The sequence below is a fragment of the Simochromis diagramma genome, unplaced genomic scaffold (assembly GCF_900408965.1).
Source record: "Simochromis diagramma unplaced genomic scaffold, fSimDia1.1 OVJJ01000453.1, whole genome shotgun sequence".
Taxonomy (NCBI): domain Eukaryota; kingdom Metazoa; phylum Chordata; class Actinopteri; order Cichliformes; family Cichlidae; genus Simochromis; species Simochromis diagramma.
Genome location: NW_024387471.1, coordinates 70,367 through 94,516, shown reverse-complemented (window position 1 = coordinate 94,516; position 24,150 = coordinate 70,367). Strand labels below are relative to the sequence as shown.

At 43.9% G+C, this 24,150-nt stretch overlaps 1 protein-coding gene across 3 annotated transcripts in view; it reads right to left on the bottom strand.

The window, feature by feature from the left end:
* tmtc1 (transmembrane O-mannosyltransferase targeting cadherins 1) overlaps positions 1–24,150 on the bottom strand; it is a 90,494-nt gene that overhangs the window by 15,013 nt on the left and 51,331 nt on the right. For 2 of the 3 annotated variants that reach the window (XM_040015026.1, XM_040015027.1), the window contains exons 8-16: positions 19,401–19,522; positions 17,546–17,713; positions 14,560–14,673; positions 11,767–11,910; positions 8,636–8,744; positions 8,413–8,515; positions 6,231–6,366; positions 2,445–2,589; positions 2,183–2,320 (exon numbers count right to left, since the gene is read on the bottom strand). In XM_040015026.1, coding sequence (XP_039870960.1) covers positions 2,183–2,320; positions 2,445–2,589; positions 6,231–6,366; positions 8,413–8,515; positions 8,636–8,744; positions 11,767–11,910; positions 14,560–14,673; positions 17,546–17,713; positions 19,401–19,522 — 1,179 coding nt within the window. The remainder of the gene's footprint in view (positions 1–2,182; positions 2,321–2,444; positions 2,590–6,230; positions 6,367–8,412; positions 8,516–8,635; positions 8,745–11,766; positions 11,911–14,559; positions 14,674–17,545; positions 17,714–19,400; positions 19,523–24,150) is intronic. The other variant, XM_040015028.1, reaches the window with a different exon arrangement.

Below are 24,150 nucleotides of genomic sequence, written 5' to 3'. Positions count from 1 at the left end.
CCCTAGGGAGGGGCATCCTCCCCTCCCTCCTTTTCCTCCCCATCCCCGGCTACCTCCCTCTTCCCGCTCCACCACACTCACCCACACAGGTAGGGCCTTGGGGTGCGGGTGTGTCACCAGGGTGCAGGGGAGACATTCCCCCCCCCTCTGTCCCCTTCTGGCCACCTGTGCCTCAATTTTATCTCACAACTTAGACATCCACATTACTTACACTCTCATAACAGACACACATATATATAGGGCCTTGAGGGTGGGCACGTTAACGGCGTCCAGTGGACGGTCTGTGTACTCAAACCTACCTCTGGCGCTGGTGCCCACCTCTCAATTTTAAATCCATGTAGACATTGAGGGTTCTCGGGAGGGGCCGCGCTAACACCTGCTGCTCTCTGGCAGCAGCACCATGCTCTCCCTTGTTTTAAATGCACTTTAGAACAACACGCAGCAACACTGCACATGAGCGGGAGGAGGGAGGTATGGGGTCTTCACACACCCCCGTTCTCTGCTAGCCATCGGGGCGGGGGGGCTGGGAGGAGATGTTGGCTGTCCGATTGGCCTCCCTGCTGCTGCGGAGCCTGGGACGGTCTGCTTGCCTCCACCCCGGGGGGAAGGGTAACATCTCTTGGGTCTGGGTTCTGTCTCCCCCTCTGGGGGCGAGGGTACCTGGACCCGGGGTATAGAGCATGTTTGGGGAGTGTGATTGTGTGTACATGTCCAATCCTTACGTTGGGTGAGTGCTGAGTGTTTGTATATGTGTGCATGAGGGTGGGAATGCATGTTTGTGTCTGTGTGTGCCTGTTTGTCTGTGTCTATATGTCAGGTCGGGTCTTAGACTCCACCTCTCTGGGAACTCCCAGGCCCTCCAAGGCCTATCTCCCCTCACCACACTCCCTGCCGGTAACTGATGCCCTCAGGGGTCGGTGCATTGGTGGTTCTTGGTATCCGGGGCTGGGCACTCAGGTATGTACCGGCTCACTCCCGGTGGCTACCTGGCGGGGCCTGGCGCCTGTTGCTCGGTCAGGCCTCCTCCGGGGTGCGGGGGGCCCTCGGGCCTCCGGCCTCTGGGCCTGCGGCTTGGTTCACTCTGGCACAGCTGGCTGCCGGCAGAGCCGGCGGGCACGCCGGTGCAGCCCCCTCTAGCTTCTGCTCGGTGGCTACTGGGTGACGCCTCGTCTGGGGATCCTCAGCCCTTCCCATGAGGGTGGCACGGATGCCCCTCCGGTGGTTCTCCTTGGGCTCTCGCACTCTGGGGCCTCTGGATGTCTGGGGCCTGGATCTCCTCCATGCCTGCTTCATGCCCTGGGGGACGGGGCTATGGCTCTCTACATCCTCTTGCAGACCATTACATGTGGAAACCATTTGAATACAAGCGCGCTGATCCACATAGGTGTGCACACGGGTGTTCACTGCTCGTAGACTTAAATTACACCTTTCTTGGCTGCTACTTCAAAGCACATTGTGCGCTGTCTGTCCTGCATGCTGCACAACAACATTGAATATTTAGTATTTACTGCTGTTTACACTTAGCTAGATTAATGCGATGGTGTTGTGTTTAGTATGTTGCTTTGGTTTTTTTTGCTTGTTTTCTATTCTTCTTCTCTCAACAGGTAATCCAGGAGATTTTATTTTTTCTCCCCCCCTTTCTCACTGTCCCTCTCCCCTTCTGTTTTTCTTTTCCTTCCTCTTTCTTTCTCCCTTTCCTATCCCTGACTCATGTCTGTCCCGTCTGTAACAATTGAAAATAAAATAAAATAAATAATAAAAACAAAGGTCGATCAAATGGACCAATACGGCAATGCCACGATGATCCATTTGGCAAAATAAATCCATTGGGTATCCTTGTTGGTCTTCAGACAACAATTCTGACGGCTAAAGAACCAAATGGGACAGGCAAAAAAAAAAAAAAAAGATACCAATGCATCGGAGTGTCAGTGGATACAAGTGTCCTGATGACACTTGTATGAATATTTTTGAGAGTGATTGCAGCTTGTACTAAAAAGTGCTTTGAGTGCTCAGTTGGAGTAGAAAGGCACCATATAACTACCAGTCCATTTACCATCTCTTCTGTCAAACTGGGTCATATATTAACAAAACACTGACGGCCGTACAAGCTGCTGGTGCTAACACAACAGATTCAGAAAGATCATTAGCAGTTGCTCTTATGTAAAGCAGACGCGATACCTACCTCTGTGTAGTTGCCACGCTTGCTGTAGATTGCAGACAGGAGGCGGTAACATTCTATGCAGTTGCCTTTTCTGGATATGACATCGAGCATCATCTTCTCTGCCTCTTTGGTACGACCAGCCATTGCTAAAACCTGAGCCTGAAACATACATAGAGAGTTTTTGTGTGAAACAAGTTATGGTTAGCACGTGGTCTCCTTTCCAACTAACGCACAAGAAACTAAATGCTATTCTTAGTAAGTCTAAGTATGTATGCCTACTCACGAGAGCCAGCCAGATGTCGGTGCTCTCCGGTTGCAGGGCCACAGCTTCTCTGTACACCTGCAAAGCCTCCTCGTAGCGACCTGTGTTGTAGTATAATGCTCCAAGTGGTGTCAGAATGTCCACCTTCCTTGTCACCTGCAGTGCCCTTCATACAAAGGTCAAAGGTCATGGTTTTCAATGGAGGGGATTAGAGACTCAATGGTAGACAGACTGGCATCTGAAAACAACTGTATTAAACCTCATTTACCCATTCACACATAATTCAAGAAAGCACTTTATTCTATGCATTTTAACCTTTTTTATTATGCAAAAACTAATGGTTGGATGGATATCAGGGTTTCTGTGCAGGGGACTCGGACCTGTACATGACCCACTATATATACAAACTTGTTGTAAACCCTGGAGTACTTCATCTGAATGTCACAACTTTAAAGGGTCCCAGAAAGACGCCAGCTTTTTGATCCCCAGAAGAAGATTATTCTCTTAACCCATCCTAAATATTAGGACCAGTGGGAACCTCCAGTGTTTAATTCCAGTTATAGGTCTATGCCTCGGTTAAGGACTCAAAGTTCCTCAAAGAAATCCTTGCATGAAGCAAAATTCAATTCAATTTCAATTTTATTCATACAATGACAAAACACAACAACAGCAGGTGCCTCAAAGCAAAGTGATAACAACTGAGCAATCGTGCTTAAAAGTGTTTCAGTAATTTGATTGCCAATATCAATTTAATTTCTGGGTTCAGACTAGGACTGGGCGATATATCGAGTTTTTAAATATATCGATATGAGATGTGAGATGTGACAATATCGTTTATATCGATATAGTCTATGTTACGTTATAATTATACTTGTGGAGCTGCAAGTTTGCCTCTCTTTCGTCCATTTTTATTTTTAGCACCTGGCGACTCTTTTTGGCTTCTCATCCGTAAATACTCTGCATCTTTCACGTGATTCAGTTTATTTTAAAAAGTCTCAACAGGATCTTCAGCTTTATTGTGAAAGGTTAATATGCAAAACAAACAAGCAGACGGCGGAGCCATGCCATTGTTTTACTGTCGTTGTTGCTAACGGCAACACATAAAAACAGGCGCTTGTCCGTCCGTAGTGTGGTTATATTACATATAAGAGAAAGAGAACTTTAACAAATTAATAAAGCCACTACAGTGACCATCAAAACGATAAAAAAATATTCCCGTAAACAGTTTATTTTACGACACCACGAAACAAACGACAGCGTAAAATGAAACGATAGACGTTTTTATATCGTCATCCGATATATATATCGTTATATCGAGCAGCCCTATGCTCAGCGTCTGTTAGTTTACATTTTGACTGCACAATTGTGAGCTTTTTGTTATGGACAAAAACAACATTGTTTTATTTTATTTATGGAGCATTATTATTTAATAAATGCTGATAATTTATTTCTGAGTAATTTTTTCTTGTACATCTGCGCTGTATGTTAATAAAAGTGCCTGTGTGAGATCTGGGACACAGCTTTGGCGAAGAACTCTCTTTTTGTTCTTACTTTATGGCTTTAAAAAAATATCGAGATATATATCGTATATCACCATCCAGCTAAAGAATATCGAGATATGAATTTTGGGCCATAATGCCCAGTCCTAGTTCAGACCACAAGAACAACCCGCAGAAAGAGGAGTCTCTCTCTGTCTGTGCTTCACTCCATGCTATGTCTCTCTCTGCTGTCTGGTATTCCAGCACGCAGTGTAACTAAACTGATTTCTTTTGACACATATCTTTTCCCAGAACAAGTGTATGAACAGAGAGACGCATAAAAAGGCTCAGCAGGATCGCCCTGAAGTGCACTCACACATAGACTTTAACTATGTTGTCGTTTCTTCCTTTGAAAGAGAACAAAGGCATTAAACCTGACGCTCCAAGTGTCCCACTTTCGAAGAAATTTCTTCCTGCTTCGTCATTCGAGCTGGATTTTATCATCTGTCCCATCCATTTTCCACAGACACTGACTGATGCCGTGCACAAGAAAAAAAAACCTCTAACCTGTTACTCAAACTGCTGTTTGGGAGGGGGAGGCCAGCAGCAGGAAAATGACTGGGAGGGTGATGTAAATCCATAGTTTATGCAATCGTTTTCACACCTTACCTCATCTGATTAGGTAGAGGACCAATAGGGCGTCCAGGCCCCTCTTAGGGACACACACCCATAGGGCTTAAAATCTGGAACTGTTCACCAGTTGCTCTCAGAGCTGAAGAAGCTCCTTGAAATGAAACTTAAAGTAGTCCAGATGCTTTTCTTTCTAAGCTCCTGGATGACTGAGAACCTTCACAGACATATTCTCTACAGAAAGGGGAATTTCACTGGTCTGTCCCAGTTAAGGTGAAAGTGGGCTGTATGTGGCCCGCGAAATGAGTTTGATGGCCCAGTCTACACAGTGAGCCAAGATGTCATCTAGGAAACATCTAGAACACCCAAAAGTTTGTGTTTGGATTCTATTTGGTGATTTCAGTGTCCCTGGTAACTTTTCTGGTTTGAGTTTCTAGTATTCAGTGTGAGAGTTTTTCTCAGCAAATAAAACTTCTGCTTTGAGTTTACCTTTACACGTACAAGTCCTGCATTTTGGCCTGCCACAGCACAAACCTCGACAGATACTGATCCAAAAACAGCTGCCCTCACAGGTGATATGTTACATAGCAAAGGGGGACTGGATATCGGCATGAAACAACACTCAACAACTTCAGGAAAAGCATTTTGGAAAAAGAAACGTGCTTCGATGACTCTTCATCATTCATTTGTATGACCTGGAATTTATAGATACAGAGCAATATTGGTGGAGGCAGCTACAGTTGTAGCCACAGCTGCCCTGGGGCAGACTGACAGAAGCGAGGCTGCCATATCGCGCCATCGGCCCCTCTGGCCATCACCAGTAGGCGGTAGGTGAAGAGTCTTACCCAAGGACACAACGACCAGGACAGAGAGAGCAGGGGATTGGTTACAAGTATTCTAGCACGATGTGTAAGTAAACTGATTTCTTTTGACACATTTCTTTTCCCAGAACAAGATTAGAGAAATGTATAAATGTCACGGTCCTGGGTCGGTGACAGTGTTTTGAATTTCGTACTATTAGTGATCTTCGATTTTCATCGTGGCTTATGACTGCTAGTGTTTTGGTTTCTGTTTTGTATTTCTAGATGATCTCTAGTTCTTAGGTTTTGGTTCCTGTGCCCCTCATGTTTAGTGTAGGTTTAGTTCTGTCATGTTTATTTTCTTGTTCCCTAGTCAGTCGTGTTTCATCTTGCAGTTTGTTACTCCTGTCCCTGTGCTCCGTGTTCGCTTTGTTCAGGGTCTAGTCCGGATTGGATTTTTGCTTCTATTATCCTTTTTGCTACAGTGCAATAAAGATGCCTCTTTTAGTTTATCATTCTGTCTCCGGGGCCTGCGTTTGGGTCCTACATCGTGCCTGCCACAGCACACCATGACAATAAAAAGGCTCGACAGGATCGCCCTGACGAGCACTGGCAAAGACTTTTGCTCCTTTTCACGAGAAGAAATGTGTTAAACTCGCCACTCTGAGTGTCTAACCATATGAGAGAGTTTTTCTGACAGGAGCTGAACAACAGAGTTTTGTAAGGCTCTGTCGAGTGTATTCCTGTCGTGCACTGAGGATTCTATTATTTTTGGATCCCTGTCAATTCTGAATGTTCTGAACATGTATGTGAAACTCATTTTTAGCCACACGGCAGCACTGATAGGTACTTTTGCTGACAGATACTTTTGTTCTTCTTAGAAAAACTATTTTGCTCACCTTTTGTACCAAGACTCAGCTTCTTTATTCTCATTGGACGATCGGAGCAGGCGGCCCAGGTTTACCATGGCTACATAATGTGCCGGTTTGAGTCGCACAGCTTGCTGGTAGTGAGCAGCTGCCCGCTGTCCTTCTCCTGGGGGAAACGAAAGTGTAAGAATGAATGAAAAGAGGGAGGAAAGGAAAGAAGTGTTATGGGGAGGAGTGAATTAAAGAGCACGCTGGTGTGTCACTTCCTATCAGTGAAGAACATTGGCATTGTATTAATTTGCAACCCCATCAGCAGCCGCAAACTACCGTATACAATTTCAGTTGCTGCAATGACATTTCTGTAAAATGGACTTTGATGTAGGGTGTCTTTTGAATTTAACCCTCTGTAGGTTGATAATTTTTTTATTTCCATCGAACAATCTCCAAAAGTTGATTCTGTTCATCTGGTCGTAGCGTTTTCAGTGGTACAGTACATTTGCATAATGACTGAAACTAGCACCTCCAAGCTCATTGTTCCTTTAGTGGGCTGGTTTCAGTCATTGTGCTGTACTGTTTATAAGATTGGGGAAAACTTCAGTCAGCTGAGACTGAAGAAGCCACTTGGATGAGTGATGAAACATTTCTCCCACTGAAAATGTCCAGATGAACAGAATCAACCTTTGGAGATTTACTTACCTGATTGAGAATGCATTGAGACGTCCATCAAACAATGTTTTTTGAGCAGTCTATAAGCATATACTTTGTGAAAAAGGGCAAAACAGTCAAAATATTGACCAGTACAAGTAGCTCTCTGTCCATGTTTTTCTTTCTCAGTCCCTCTTTTATTTCCATTCTGTTCTCTTTCTGTTAATACATATGCAAAATATGTGGTATAATATATGGTAATGCTCAGCCATTATGTTACCACATTGTCCCTAGCATTTGACAGACTCGGGTCTGTTTTTTAGCACAAACTTTTATTTTGGAGAGATAATCTCATACAATTCTTCCACTGAGTGGACCCAGAGTGTCAAGGGGCTCGGTCCGTGACCCAGCATTTTTGAGTTTTTTTGTATTTTTATTGCTTATTATATATTGATATAATGTTAAGTTCTAATATCATAATTAGTTTGTCTTCATTGGGTTTTTGCCTAGTTTATGTTTCTTCTGTGTCTCCTTATTTACTAGTCTTCCCGTCCTCTGAGTAGTTTGTTTTACTTTAAGTTACAGTGGCTTGGAAAAGTATTCGGCCCCCTTGAACTTTTCCACATTTTGTCACATTACAGCCACAAACATGAATCAATTTTATTGGAATTCCAGGTGAAAGACCAACACAAAGTGGTGCACACGTGAGAAGTGGAACGAAAATCAGACATGATTCCAAACATTTTTTACAAATAAATAACTGCAAAGTGGGGTGTGTGTAATTATTCAGCCCCCTGAGTCGTAGAACCACCTTTTGCTGCAGTTACAGCTGCCAGTCTTTTAGGGTCTGTCTCTACCAGCTTTGCACATCTACAGACTGAAATCCTTGCCCATTCTTCTTTGCAAAACAGCTCCAGCTCAGTCAGATTAGTCGTTACTCTTGTATCTAAGTCCTCTGCGTCCCTCTGTTAAGTGTCAGGTCGTCTGCTCGCCTCATGTCTATGGATTTTTCATGTTTTGTCAAGTCTGCGTTTTTCATGCTTCTGTTCAGGTTCATGTCACAGTTTTCTTGTCTTGTTCTAGCTGTTCCCAGTTTAGGTTTATTATTCTTTGCCTCAGTTCGCCTTTGCCTTTGTTTTTGTTATCACCCTAAATAAACGGTTTGCCTTATGTTACACTTCATTTTTTGAGGTATGAACCCGCTTTTGGGTCCACACCTCAAACACCCCCGGGTGCTCCGCCGTGACATAGAGGTGCTTTTTATATGTATTTTTCGTTTTTCTTCCACCAGTTTAATATTTGATTACCAAAGGGCCAAATACTTACATTCATTTTTTGAAATTGTTGCTAAATGTGAATTTCTCTGGGGTGTTAATCAGAAGCCCACTCAAATTTTGATACAGTATAGATTATTATATTAAGGCTCAGTTCTCTGGCTGCGGGTTCATTTTTAAAATTCTGAAAGGAAGAAAAATGAAGTCCTTTAAAACAGGCTTATATATGGTCAGTGTTTGAATCTTTTAGTTAAAGTAAGCCTGCGTTTGGAAAACTGGAAGGTTCAACTCACCCGTATCCACCAGAAACACGCCGTAGTTGTTATGCAGGTCGGAGCTGTCGGGACAGTTCTCTATACCTTTTAAATAAACTTCATTGGCTTCAGAAAAGCGTTTCTGTGGGAGAACAAAGAACAATCAGAAAGGATTAAAAAGAGTTACAACAGCCTTTCAGGCACAGTAATAGAATGTGATACATTACAATGTATGTACATTTTTGTTTGTGGTTTGAGTTACCTGTTCAGCATAGAGTGATGCCAAACTGGAGTAAGCATCAGCAAAATGTGGACCAAAGCGAATCGAGTCCTTGAGCAGAGTCTCAGCTTCTTTCTCCTTCCCCTGAGATCTGTAGACATCACTCAGCATTAGCATCATTATCATCATCATCAATTCCATTAACAGCATTTTTATCATTATATCCTCATTATCATAATAACAGCAATACTCTGTTATCGTCATTATATAGTGTTTTTCAACTCTGAGTGCTCAAAGTATTTTGTTTCTACAAGGAGGAGATAGCTCAGTAGGTAGAGTGTTTGCCCCATGAACCCACAGGGGTTCAAATGCACCGAATACTGCTCCCCCGGCGCTGTGTTGGCGGCTTCTTGAGGAGAGCCTTAATTTCAGGATTTATCCATGGCTGGAGGTCATCCTCCAAAGGGCTGCAAAGGTTGTCCCACACAGTAGAACGGAAACAGTCCCTCATAGCCTCTTCAGTCTCTGCCGACTATTTCCTAACTGTGCCTTTCACAACTGGTTCTCTGTGTACTAGAGGTTTATACACAGGCTGGAGATGAACCAGGTTGTGATCTGAGCCCCCCAGGGGAGCAAGAGGTGATGAGCTGTATACCTCCTTGGTGTTGGCATACAATAAGTCCAATGTTTTATTGTCTCTGGTGTGGCAGGTAACATACTGGGTGAAGGTGGGGAGAGTGGAGGACAGGGAGATGTGATTAAAGTCCCCAGAGATCAGGAAAAGGGCCTGAGGGTGCTGTGTTTGGAGTCTGCTGGTTACAGTGTGCAGGACCTCGCAGGCTGCTGCAGCGCTAGCAGAGGGCGGGACATACACAGCTATCACAATGACATGTGTAAACCTTCATGGTTTACACACAGATAGTACGGTCTCATGCTAACCGCTAGCAGCTCAATGTCCTTACAGCATAGCGCCTCTTTGATAGATAGATGCCCAGAGTTACACCATCTATCGTTCACAAACACAGCCAGACCCCCTCCTCTCTTCTTACCACTCTCCGCTGTTCTGTCGGCCCGGATCAGATGAAAACCATCCATGTTTACGTGTGAGTCCAGAGTTAGCGCAGTTAGCCACGACTCTGTGAAGCTGGATTTAAAAACAACCACTGATGTAGACTGCCTGATGTGAAGAAGAAGATCGTTCCAAAGCTTCGGGCCACCATAGAGAATGCTTGGTCTCCTCTAAGTTTCAGCCATGATTTAGGGACTGACAGCAACACCTGCTCATGAACAAGGGGGGGCACAGGGCAAATATACCCTGCCAGACCAATTAAGGATTTAAAACCACTAAGAGGATTTTAAATTAGATTCTAAATTCAGTTCAAAGCCAGTGTAAAGAGGCCAGAACCAGAGTAATGTGCTCAAATTTTCTTTTACCCGTTGTGTTGCAGATCACACCCAGTGGCAGGAGACACAATGAAAACAGCAATGGCCCAAGAATAGATCCCTGCGGTACGCCCCATAGCAGAGGGGCCACAGAGGATGAAGCCGAACCCAACTTAACAGAAAAGCTCCTGTTAGAGAGATATGATTTTATTCACCAAAGTGCCAAGATGGAAAATCCTACACAATGCTGTACTCGAGACCAGTGTTGGTCAAGTTACTTGAAAAAAGTAATCAGTAACTAATTACTGATTACTTCCCCAAAAAAGTAATCCCGTTACTTTACTGATTACTTATTTTCAAAAGTAATTAATTACTTAGTTACTTAGTTACTTTTTAAAAACACGATTTACAACCTGAAGAGGTGATAAAGTGATAGATCTTTCAGCCCAATTCTACTTTTTCTACATAATCCATCATACAAAATGTAATCAAATGGAAAAGTCTCTTTTTTTTAAATCTTGTTTTATCAGTTTTAATCTTTTAACTTTATGCATCAAGCAAAAATTTTATTATATGCAACATTCTCTGACTTGAATAAATTAGTTTAACATTTAAACCTATTTTCTACACATTCCAGCACATAAAATAATTTTTTTTGTGTTTACACTCACTCTTTCAAATAGATGCAAGTAAAACGCAGCAGAAAATAAATAAAGTCAAAGACTCAGCGGTCCTGTTGCTCTATTTTCACCTGTAAAGCAGGAGTGGGGCAGGCGGAGGTTTACCCTGGTGCAGGTGTGCCGCAGCGGTCAGTGGAAGAATCCGCGAGTTTCTCTGTGAATTTCCCATTACGTCGTTGCGCACTCTGTGCTTGCTTGGAAGTTTAGGGGTTTTTTCGCGGTGAAAAGAAGTTTTCTTCCCACGCACAACGGACACTAATGTTTTTGTCACTTTTTATGGAATCAAACTCAAAGTAAGGTCAGTACTTCCACGCTTTCAACGCTGCACGCTCATACTCTCTCCCGCACTCGATATATGATCCATTGCTGACAACAGCACACAGCTGTTGTCACAAACAGCGCACTCGCTTACGTCATTGTCATGAGACATTCTTGCAAAAAAAAAAAATCACGTTTTAGTAACGCAGTAACGCAGCGTTCCTACGGGAAAGTAACGGTAATCTAATTACCGATTTTGCAATAGTAATCCCTTACTTTACTCGTTACTTGAAAAAAGTAATCAGATTACAGTAACGCGTTACAAGTAACGCGTTACTGCCCATCTCTGGTCGAGACATCAGCAGGTCATGATGCACAGTGTTGAATGCAGCAGTCATATCCAATAAAACAAGCACTACATGCTTACGACAGTCCATCACTAACAGACTCTCATTCAGGTCTTATCTTGGTGCTAACCAACTCTTCATACAGTGGATCCAAAATCTACTCAAAGCGTTTCACTTGTTCCACATTTTGTCATGTTGCAGCCTTATTCTGAAATTAAATTCTTTAAAAAATATTTAAGAATAAAAAACTAAAAAATACCACATACAGCCTTTGCCATGAAACTCAAGACTGAGTTCAGTTTTAAAACTAAACTCAACTGAACTCAACTTTTCAGAGCTGAGGGAAAACAGAAGCTTTAAGCAGGAATTGAATGTTGCTGATGGAACAATAAGGCATAGTAAATAAATTCAAAAAAGTTCCCAAAAGTTCAACGTTCAAACCAAAATTAGAAAGTAGTGATGAGTGGTGGTCACGTTTCATCCTTGTTGTTTGTGTATCTCTTACTTAAAGAGGTTTCCCAGGTTAAACAGAGCTCGGTTGTGCTGAGGGTTGGTTTCCAGTGCTTTCCTGTAGTACATCTCTGCCTCCTCTGGGCTGCGAGTCAAAGTGCCAAGATTATTCATGGCGCTGGCATGACGGGGGTATAACCTGAGAGCAGAGGAGGATGCTATTGATCAAGAACATTTTGTATAATCAGCATTGGAGAATGCTGGACAGCACACTCCAATTAACTGATAATAGTCTTATGTGTCAACAACACTTGCCCTACCTGAAACTTTGCGCATATGTGAATCTTATGACACGCTCTGAAGCCATGTTTCATCCCCTCATGAAGCTTTTTATGAGGAGGCAAATTTTTAACACGTCAGTGGTGGCTTCAGAGCAAGTTAAACACGTATATATCTCTGACTGCCATCTACATACTTGTTCAAGTAAAGGACGCAACTTTCATACAAATGAAGTTATTGATATGTCAATGTTACTCACCGGATTATAAGGCACACTGTCAATTTTTGAGAAAATTAAAGGATTTTAAGTGCACCGTATAGTGCGGAAAATACAGTAAGTAAAATTGAACTGAATTTAATAAGAATTACATTATTGGGAGCCCCCAGCAGCCTAAGCCTAAAGCAGCATATAGTTAGGACCAGCCCTAACTACATGCTTTGTCAAAAAGAAAAGTTTTAAGTTTGATGGTGAAAATACAGGGAGTGCAGAATTATTAGGCAAATGAGTATTTTGTCCACATCATCCTCTTCATGCATGTTGTCTTACTCCAAGCTGTATAGGCTCGAAAGCCTACTACCAATTAAGCATATTAGGTGATGTGCATCTCTGTAATGAGAAGGGGTGTGGTCTAATGACATCAACACCCTATATCAGGTGTGCATAATTATTAGGCAACTTCCTTTCCTTTGGCAAAATGGGTCAAAAGAAGGACTTGACAGGCTCAGAAAAGTCAAAAATAGTGCGATATCTTGCAGAGGGATGCAGCAGTCTCAAAATTGCAAAGCTTCTGAAGCGTGATCATGGAACAATCAAGCGTTTCATTCAAAATAGTCAACAGGGTCGCAAGAAGCGTGTGGAAAAACCAAGGCGCAAAATAACTGCCCATGAACTGAGAAAAGTCAAGTGTGCAGCTGCCAAGATGCCACTTGCCACCAGTTTGGCCATATTTCAGAGCTGCAACATCACTGGAGTGCCCAAAAGCACAAGGTGTGCAATACTCAGAGACATGGCCAAGGTAAGAAAGGCTGAAAGACGACCACCACTGAACAAGACACACAAGCTGAAACGTCAAGACTGGGCCAAGAAATATCTCAAGACTGGTTTTTCTAAGGTTTTATGGACTGATGAAATGAGAGTGAGTCTTGATGGGCCAGATGGATGGGCCCGTGGCTGGATTGGTAAAGGGCAGAGAGCTCCAGTCCGACTCAGACGCCAGCAAGGTGGAGGTGGAGTACTGGTTTGGGCTGGTATCATCAAAGATGAGCTTGTGGGGCCTTTTCGGGTTGAGGATGGAGTCAAGCTCAACTCCCAGTCCTACTGCCAGTTTCTGGAAGACACCTTCTTCAAGCAGTGGTACAGGAAGAAGTCTGCATCCTTCAAGAAAAACATGATTTTCATGCAGGACAATGCTCCATCACACGCGTCCAAGTACTCCACAGCGTGGCTGGCAAGAAAGGGTATAAAAGAAGAAAAACTAATGACATGGCCTCCTTGTTCACCTGATCTGAACCCCATTGAGAACCTGTGGTCCATCATCAAATGTGAGATTTACAAGGAGGGAAAACAGTACACCTCTCTGAACAGTGTCTGGGAGGCTGTGGTTGCTGCTGCACGCAATGTTGATGGTGAACAGATCAAAACACTGACAGAATCCATGGATGGCAGGCTTTTGAGTGTCCTTGCAAAGAAAGGTGGCTATATTGGTCGCTGATTTGTTTTTGTTTTGTTTTTGAATGTCAGAAATGTATATTTGTGAATGTGGAGATGTTATATTGGTTTCACTGGTAAAAATAAATAATTGAAATGGGTATATATTTGTTTTTTGTTAAGTTGCCTAATAATCATGCACAGTAATAGTCACCTGCACACACAGATATCCCCCTAAAATAGCTAAAACTAAAAACAAACTACAAACTACTTCCAAAAACATTCAGCTTTGATATTAATGAGTTTTTTGGGTTCATTGAGAACATGGTTGTTGTTCAATAATAACATTATTCCTCAAAAATACAACTTGCCTAATAATTCTGCACTCTCTGTAGAGACGGTGTCTGGCTCCCAAATCATGGACTGGGAGCTGGATCCATAGGAGAGGGACCTGACAGCTGAAGGCTCTGCCTCCCATTCTACTTTTAAATACCCTATAACCCACAAGTAAACAACCCAGCTAAGAAGAACGCGGTCTGTTGGGGTGTCACAGTACGATGAGGTCTTTAAGATAAGATGGTGTCCGATTATTCAGAATCAGAATACTTTATTGACAAAGTATTTGCTTCATATCTTTACATGTATACATTTCATGAAATGTATACATGTAAAGTCATAAATTTATACATAAAATGTTGAGGCTAAATCAGGTGTGTTTTGACCATGGACGACACAAAATATGGGGGAAGCTTCTTGGTTTAGAAAGTGAAGCCAGCAGAGTGGAAAGCTGTCCACATTAGTATCACTTTATCCAGCATGGGTTGTGTGTTTTTTACTGTACTTATGTATTCCTCTAATGTCCATTGCTTGCTTCCATAGAAGCAAAAGTATGTTTTGTGCAAAAAAAAAATAAAAAAAAACCTGAGGGCAGTGGTGTAGTGGTGAATTGCCTCCTGGTGCCGACCGGTGTCTTTCAGGAAGTTGGCATAGTTGTAGTGGACTTTGGCATTGTGAGGCAGCGTCTGGATACCAGAACTACAATAAGGAAAAAGAGCATGTGGGAAAAAAACACTTTTTGAGGAAAGTTCTATGCAAACTGAGCAAATGTGCAAATTTGGTTTGATGAGTGTGACAGTACTAGTCTGTGGTAACTGAGCAGTGGCTAAATTCTAGGAGCTCACTGGTCCTATAATTTAATAAACGTCATAAATAAATAACTCAGAGATACTGATATCTTTGGCATATGCATTGTGACTGGATACAACATTAGAGCCACCTGCCTAGTCCTGTGTATGTAACCTTCATTCCTGGTGCAGGACACCAGGCTGATGTGTCCTTGATCCAACACAGTTGATTCAAACGGAAAAATGACCTCAACATGGCTGTATCCCAATTCAGGGTCTGCAGCCTTAAAGGCCGCATTTTAAGGCCGATCACGTCACAGCGACGCGACGAAGGCTGTCCCAATTCAAAGGCTGCACGAAATGCGGCCCTCAAATGCGTCCTTCATTTCCCCGGATTTGAAGGATGGGTCGGTGTATCCTCCATGGCCCAACATATCCCAGACTTCATAGCGCGGCGGTGGGTGTGGATAATTTTGCCGAAAAAAAACGGCGGACAGCTGAAGCGGAGCAGCCGAAGAGTAAACTTTTAAAAGTAAGTACTGAATATGATGTCACTTATTTATGTGCAAATGTTTAATAACGAAGAACATTAAACATTACCTGGAAAGGTAAACATGGATTAAACATGGAATCGCATCTGTAACCGGAAGGTCGCCGGTTCGATCCCCGGGCTCTCTGTCCTGGTCGTTGTGTCCTTGGGCAAGACACTTTACCCTACTTGCCTACTGGTGTTGGCCAGAGGGGCCGATGGTGCGATATGGCAGCCTCGCTTCTGTCAGCCTGCCCCAGGGCAGCTGTGGCTACAACTGTAGCTTGCCTCCACCAGTGTATGAATGTGAGAGTGAATGAATAGTGGCATTGTAAAGCGCTTTGGGTGCCTTGAAAAGCGCTATATAAATCCAATCCATTATTATTATTATTATTATTACTGTTGGCCACATGTCGGCAAAGTTATGTGACATTAGAGATGTTTGTACTAACTTGGTTTTAAAGCCTTTACTTTAAAATATACGCCGTTCAATAGTCGACCTTAATCTTACAGAGAATGTGATGATTTTATGGATAATTAAAGTCAGTCATATATCCACAAACACAACAAGCTGAAAGTCAGTGATGCTGCTCGGTTTGCAGTCCTGAATATCACGGCACAAGCAGGATTCACTGCACTGTTAATGTTAGCTATGTTGCTGCCTCTGTTCGGTGGTGTCGAGCCAAATGGACTTTAACGTGTGTTTGAACGAGCTGACGGTTCACTCGTTAAGCTGAAAGAAAGATGCTTTAATCACAGCAGTCACACATGTGTCCACTGTACCATCTGGAACTCTTCTTGTTTACACTCGTAATAACACAAACACTAAATCCTCCTGTTTGTAGCAGTGTGTACACCTGAGACTGTCACCTGTCTGTCTGTCCTGCACTCTCTCTCTGTTTCTTTCTCTCTGATTGTGGAATAAAAGTATGAACATGTGTTTATAAGTTACACTTGTGTTTGAATCCTGCAGCTTATCACACATTTGATTTCCATGTGTGACAACTGCAAGTGTCCAGAGTGAGGACAGACTGAGGGACCCACTGCTGCACATCATCTGTGAGGCTTTGCACCCCTGATGATCCACCAGGACAAACTCAGCAGTGTGTGAGGAAGAGGAGGAGGAAGAGCCAGCAGCAGCTGACAGATGGAGAGAATAGACAGACTGTTCCCTGTTTGTGAAGCACTGCTAGGAAAGTTTAAAATCACTAACTGTCTGTTCTGAATCAGTCTTATTAGGTAATGTTCAAATAATGTTATCATCCCAGTGTTTTCAGTGTGGGAGAAAGTACTCAGGGCCTTCAAGTTACACACTATGAAAGGCAGCAACAAGTTTATATGTAAGCACTGAGCCAAATTTAGTAATGCCAACATATCTTTGAGTGAAGATTTAAGGTGATAGGAAATTTAAATAACTTGAATATTTGCTGCAGCTCAGTATTTGACACAGAGTTCAAACTCACTGCTGTAATAAATCATAATGATTAATATAATAACTTTAATATTGGCCATATTATATTTACATTACCACAGTGAGATAACTTTAATCTCATGAACAACATGAGCTAATTGTTATTTACTAGCTAATCTTAAATGACTGTTCAGTACAGAAATGAAGCCCAACAATCATGTTTTACAGTCCTGTAGTCTCAGCCTCAACTAATCACACAAAGCTCATGTAGAAGCAAACAAACAAATGAATAAATATTTTCTCCTTCATTTCTGTCAAACAAAGCTGTTTGAAACGTTTCCAGCTGTTAGTGTCATAGTTGCTAGGCAACCTGAGCAGTGCGGGGAAGGTTAGACCGTCCCATTTCACAAGCCTCGCACTTCCGACCTCAGCAGTCTTTGAGTGCGCGGCCCTTGTGGACCGTTAAGGCTGCAGACCCTGAATTGAGATACAGCCATGTCTTGAAGTTCTCCAGAGGCCTGGTAATGAACTAATCATGTGATTCAGGTGTGGTGACCCAGGGTGATGTCCCCCCCACCCCTGCTCTAAAACATAAAGCAGATATTCAGCTTTTCACTCAAAATGTTAAACACAAACTAGTAATGTTAGAATTTTCAACTACAACTATACGAATAGTTTCACCTTGCAGCAGAGCTGGAGTCATGGAGTCTGTTTTCTTAGATTTCTTAGCATGTCATCCGTTATATTTTCAGATTGCACTCTTTTGATGGAGTAGATCTCTCTGCTGATCTAAAACTTCAGTGTGAGCTGATAACTGTGACTAAAGTACACAGGAACTCTTACAGGAACAGGGCCTCCCTGGAGAGCCACACATTGTTCTGATGGACAGTCTTCCATGAGAACAGCAGGACCAGTAGCAGCATGGACACACTGAGAACTGCGGTGCCCCAACGGCCAACCGACGAACACAGACGACCAAGTCCATGAGCCACCAGGATACAGTAACCCATGCTGCGAGAGGACAGACAGTGAAGGAGGAAGAAAGAGAAGAGGAAGGAAGCAGTGGGAGGTTTGTGAAGAACAGAAAAGTTACGTTGAAACCAAGCACACCATTGTTTTTCTTGTGACATTACCAATAAGTTTGATGTGTCACATGGCCCTCTTCCTATTGAAAAAACAAAAGTTGTATCCAAGATGGCCGACTTCTAAATGGCCACCATGGTCACCACCCATCTTGAGGAGTTTGCCCCCTCACATATACTAATGTGCCACAAACAGGACTTTAATATCACCAACCATTCCCATGTTGTTACGGTGTATCCATATAAATGGCCCATCCTGTACATACTAGCTGTATACAGCCACAACCCAATTTCTCTATATAAGGAAAAAAGTTTACCTTGAAGTAAACTGAAGAGACTTGTGATTACGTTGTAAGAGAGAAGCCTACACCACTAAGACAAGAAAGGAGAAAGTTTTGACTGAAGAAACTTAAATTATTGTCCATGGTCCAAGGATGAATCCAGAATAGGGGGTTTATAAATAAATAAATTAAAGCAAAATAAAACGCGATGCTGAGGCTAAAACAAGCGGGTAGCTGAAAAGTAGTTTTTGGTTTGTTTGTTTTTTCCAAATATAAGTTTAAAAAACCATTTGGACTCAAAGTTCTTCTGAAAAAAGTACTAACAGGCCAGAAGAAAAAGACGAATACAGGTGAAGGACAAAGAGCATGTCATGGCTGGAATTTCCATGAGGCTCCTGAACCTACCTGGGATCCGCCCCTGGACAGGGCCACCTCCTCCAGCTCCTGCACACCTGGAGCCAATTGCAGGCAATCAAGCCAGAGTGATTTAAGCCACATGCTGACATTCATTTAACGCCAGTTTGTCATCGACCCATTTCCTGGATTTGTCTTGGCTCATGCTCTCCCTTCGGACTCAGGATACCATCATTCTGAAAATCACTCTATGCCTCACCTGCCTGCCCGCCATCACACTCCATCTGAAGACACCGGATCTCAGGCCAGCCTTTCCACGCCATTCAGCTCCCCTGGATTCTCGTCACCCCCCCTCTCAACACTCTGTCTCCCCTACTGCAATATGACTGTTTCCTGCCCAGCTCCAGTCTGCATCTTAGGCCCCGTTTCCTCGCCCTAGTTCTGCATTCCCCTAGCCACTTTTTCCAGGCCGCGCCAAGCTCTACGTTTTATTGCTTTTGTCCTTGCCACATTTACAGAGCTTAAGTCTAATAAAATATTGTTGAACCACCTGCTGTCTCGTCTCTGTTCTGGGTTTCTGCACCTGAGTTCAGTTCAGTACAGACCACTCGGTCCCGTGACAGAGCACTTGGTTTGTCAGGTAAGATGAGAAATGCTAGAATATGTTTACATTAAGGCTAAAGCTTAAATCTGTGATTTATTATTTTTGTTTTCCTAACATACAAATTCTAATTGAGCTTTTTGTGGCTTATTTTTGAAAAGCTAAATAATGCTTAAGAGGTAATAATAATAATCATCATAATAACAATAATAATAGTTATTATTATTATTATTGAATATCACATTGTGTCAAAGGTAATTTATTAGACCAAGGCAAACCATCTCCACAAAAAGATATCATTGTTTTTTTAAAGCATACAAACATCAGATGTAGAGCTGTGCAATTAGTAATCACTTGCCAATAGTCTGACACGCACTCACCTCGGCATGTAGAGAACCCTTTCAGCCACGACAAATCCAACCCTAAAGAACAGGTTACTGGCAGGAATGAAGGGAAACACCAGAAACAACAATCCCACCAACACCTCCCTACTGTCTCGCCTCTGTGGAAAAAGAGAGAGAGATGAGCACAGTCACAGCAAACAAATCAAACCAAAAAGTTCCAAGTGAAGAAGCTTCAAACACCATGTGTGAAAAGTTTATTCATTTGGCAGAAAAACTATGTACATTACTCAATAACACATCAAATACACTTGAGAACAGACTATTTATTTATCAACACTGAAGACCGGCATAGAATCAAAGGGTGAAAGAAAGGAAGAGCAGACGTATCAGATCATAATCCACTGTTTCTATCTGAGGAGGTGGAAGAGAAGAATATATCTGTAAGGCTGAGTTACTACGAAATGGGACCAAAAGTCAACAAACGTCTACCAAGACAAACACAATACACATAATTTAAAACTCATGAAACATATCACCTCCTGAAGATTAGCTCCATTGTCAGCATGTCAGTTATCCACAAATTTAAACTGGAGGAAAAAAAGATTTCCTTAGGACTTGCTGAGGAACATCACTGTTTACTTCAGTGTCAGTATAAATCCACTGATACCTATCCATACATCTATAGAAGCTAAGTAACAGTTAAACTGTCAAACTTTTAATTGTGCAAATATATTGTTAGGCGGTACAGTTTACTGCAGTTAACATTAACAACCCGCTAGCTGCAAATGATCACGTGCAGTTCTGAAAGCAGTGTGGTACAAACAACATTTGAACTTGAATTCATGTTGTTTGTACCAGACTTGTTCTCCAGACAGTGAAGTAGGACCGTCTCTGTCACTTAAATTCCACTGAATTAAATACAAAATGTTTGAGAAAAACTTATGTGTACATTCACAATTTCCAACCTTCCCTTTATTTCAAAAGGCTAAGTGATCATCTGCAGAGGAAAAATTTTGCCACGGTGTGGTGCACCAAGGTATTTTTTAAATGGACCCAAGAGCAGACACTGCAGGAGACAGAGTGAGCCTTTATTAGGGCTGAATGAAGGCAAAAAACAAAAACGCTAAGAAGAAAAACAGAAAAAGACAACTAAACTGAGTACAGGCTATGAACTACTATGAAACTGTGAAAAACTGAAAACTATGATGAGTATGGTATGGAATAACAGAGGCCTTGACAGTGAGTGAATGGAAACACAAATCGGCTGTATCCCAATTCAGGGTCTGCAGCCTTAAAGGCCGCATTTTAAGGCTGATTACGTCACAGCGACGCGATGAAGGCTGTCCCAATTCAAAGGCTGCTCGAAATGCGGCCCTAAAATGCGTCCTTCATTTCAAGGATGTGGCGGTGTAGACTTTGTGGCCCAACATATCCCAGAATGCATAGCGTGGCGGTGGGTGTGGATAATTTTGCCGGGAAAAACAAAAACAAAAAAAAAAACAAAAAAAAACCCCACAAACGGCAGAAGAGTACTGAATATTATGTCACTTATTTATGTGCAAATGTTTAATAACGAAGAACATTAAAACATTCCTGTTGGCAAAGTCATGTGACATTAGTGATGTTTGTACTAACTTTAAAGCCTTTACTTTAAAATATACGCTGTTCAATAGTCGACCTTAATCTTACAGAAAATGTGATGATTTTATGGATATTTAAAGTAAGCACTGAGACAAATTTAGTAATGCCTACATGTCTCTTATATATAACACAGAAACAAAGCCACAAAAACAAAATGTCCATCAAAAGCACAGGAGCGCAGGGAACAGTTCATAACTCCTCAGGGGGCCGACCCGGAGGGTGACGGTCCAGAAATTCATAGTTCATTTGATCAGGGGGCCGGCCCGGAGGCCGACGGCACAGGAGTTCATGGTCAAACAGTTCCGGGGTCCGACCGTGCGGACGGCAGCGGCGTAGAAACAGTTCCGGCGGCCGACCTCGACGGCGATGACGTCCAGCTGGTGGCCCGGAGAGTGGCCGGTAATTCCGAGGTGCAGAACGTGGCCTGGGCGGCGGCATAACAGCCACAGGACCAGGCGAAGCAGACGCAGAAGCCGGACTAGGCGACGCTGAAGCAGAGGCCGAGGCCGGACCAGGCGTAGCAGAGGCAGAGGCCGGACCAGACGAGGATGACGCCTCGGATGAAGCTGGACCAGGCGACGCTGATGAAGCCGAAGCCGAAGCTGGACCAGGCGACTGCGTGGGCGGAGACACGGAGGCCGCAGCTGGCGTGGATGAAGACACGGCTGCTGCAAACGTGGATGAGGCTGCTGGTGGAGCAGCTGGTGGCTGAACGGGCCCCTCGGACCCTCCAGCGGAGACAGGTGGCTGGACGGGCTCGCCAGAACCCCTAGCGGACGAGGAAGGTTGCTGGACGGCCTCCTCGGGCCCTCCAGCTGACGAGGCATGAGGCTGGTGCGGTTCTCCTGAACCCCCAGCTGACGTGGCATGAGGCTGGACGGGCTCCTCGGGCCCTCCAGCTGAAGCAGTGGCAGGACCAGTAGGTGCAGAGACTACTGGCTGAACAGAAGGCTGAGCAGGTGATGGAACAAATGACTGAGCTAAACACTGGGGAGCTGGCTGAGCTGCACAGTGGGCTAAGGGCTGAGCTAACGGAAACACAGGAAAATGAACTATGGACTGGGCTGCTAACAGAGCTAATGACTGAAAAGCATGCAGTAGTGATGGTGGCGATGGTTGTGGACTGAACTCTCCTGAGCCTCTGGAACACAGGGAGGACTGCTGGGCGGGGTTGCCTGAGCCTTCAGCAGAAACAAGAACTGGTGCAGGCACCTGCCGGACACTAGCCGCTCCCACCCGAGGAGTAGGTACGGGTGCGGAGACAGGCTGTATCCTGGCTGACCTCACCCTGGGGACCGGCATGGGTGCAGGGGTGGACTGGTTCACAGCTCCCCTCACCCTGGAAGCCGGGACAGGCACCGGCAACGGCTGGGCAACTGCCCTTCTCACCCGAGGAGCTGGTATGGGTGCAGAAACTGACAGAGCCTCAGCCGGCCTGGAAACCAGAGCAGGGACCAACTGGACCTCAGCCTCCCTCACCCGAGGAACTGGTACGGGTGAAGGGGCACGCTGGGCCCGAGCTGCCCCAGGAGCAGGAACACGAGCAGGCAAAGGAGCAGGCTCAGAAAAAACAGTCTTAGAATTGGCAGGCTTAGGGTTAATATGTACTGGGTCGACAAAAACAGACCTATCAAAAATGAACTTAGCATTTTTCCCACCATGTTTTTCAGTCTTTGTTTTAGCGGGTTTTGACGTCCTCGGGTTAACAGTCTTAGAGTGAGCTGACTTGGGGATGACTGAACCAGACTTGACAAAACCTGAACTGACAGAACCTGAACTGAGTGTTTTAGACCTGGTGACATTGCTCACAGTTTTTCCTTTAACAGCATTTACAGCCTTTGGCGAGTGCTTATTGTCTTTGATTTCTCCCTGTTCAAAGGGAGCAAAATGAAAAATCTTTTCCCAGTCTATGTCATCATCCAAAAGGGAGACTCCAACAGTGTCTGGGGTGAGTTTATTGTCCTTTTATTGTTATGGCTTCAGGTGGGATGTGTGAAAGGCAGTCATTATAACTCACCACCAGGGAGTTGCTCAGCAAGTGAAAAGTGACGGCGGCGTGAGCGTCGCTTCCTCTGAGGAGAGGAAGCTGACGGGGCATACAGCTGAGCCTCTGATGTGCGGGACGGCAAGGCAGAGGCTGGAGCGTGAGCATCCGAAGAAAAACGGAGCACTCCAACCTGAAGCGGCCGAGGCTTGGGTGCGAGCGGGGCAACAGGTGGAGGCTTTTGGCAACTTCGGGGACCTCCAAAAGCCAGCCGAGTTCCACGGCATATGTGCTCAAAATCCGGAGAGCGCCACGGCTTCCAGCGGAGCTCCTCCTCCAGCTGGGCGAGGGCTGCCTCCTGGCGCTCATACAGCTCACTGTCTGCTGGGTCCATGTAATGGTCGTAGTCTTCTGTCATGTTTCGGCTGTGTACAGGCAGGAGAAGGACCCAAACGCAAAACTCACAACAACGAAATTAAACTCAAAAAGCTGCTTTATTGCAGAATGGCATGGAAAACTAAACTGGGACATGGATAACTAACACACAGGGGAAACACAGCCATGAGGGAGACTACGACACTGACAAAGAGAAACACAGGGCTTAAATACACAGAGGATAACGAGGGAATGAGACACAGAAGGAGAGCACAGCTGGGAGTAATCAGGCTGGACGAGACAAGGGAAGCAAAACTAGAAACACTCACATGAGACATGGACCTTCAAAGTAAAACAGGAAACACACTGACTGAACTCTAAACATGCAAACTTAACAGCAACTGAGAAGACAGACTATAGGGACCAGAAACATGGTACAAAGAGGTCACAGTAGACACAACATTGAACACAGGGAAGCCATATTACAAAGCCAAAGAACTAAACCTATGATAACCATAACTGAAATCTAGGGAAACAAGAAACAGTACAACAAAGGACTCAAAACATAATCCATAATATAAAAGAGGCAGACATGACAACATAAGACAACAGACATGAAACACACGAAGGGCAAGGGAGACTTCACAGGGGTTGAAAACACAAGGGGGAGCTAATAAGCAAATGAACATAGGAAACCTAATAAGCTTAAACATACACTATAAACATCAAAAGAACCAAAACTCAAAACACTGGGTCATAAGACCCAGGATCGTGACATAAATGGTG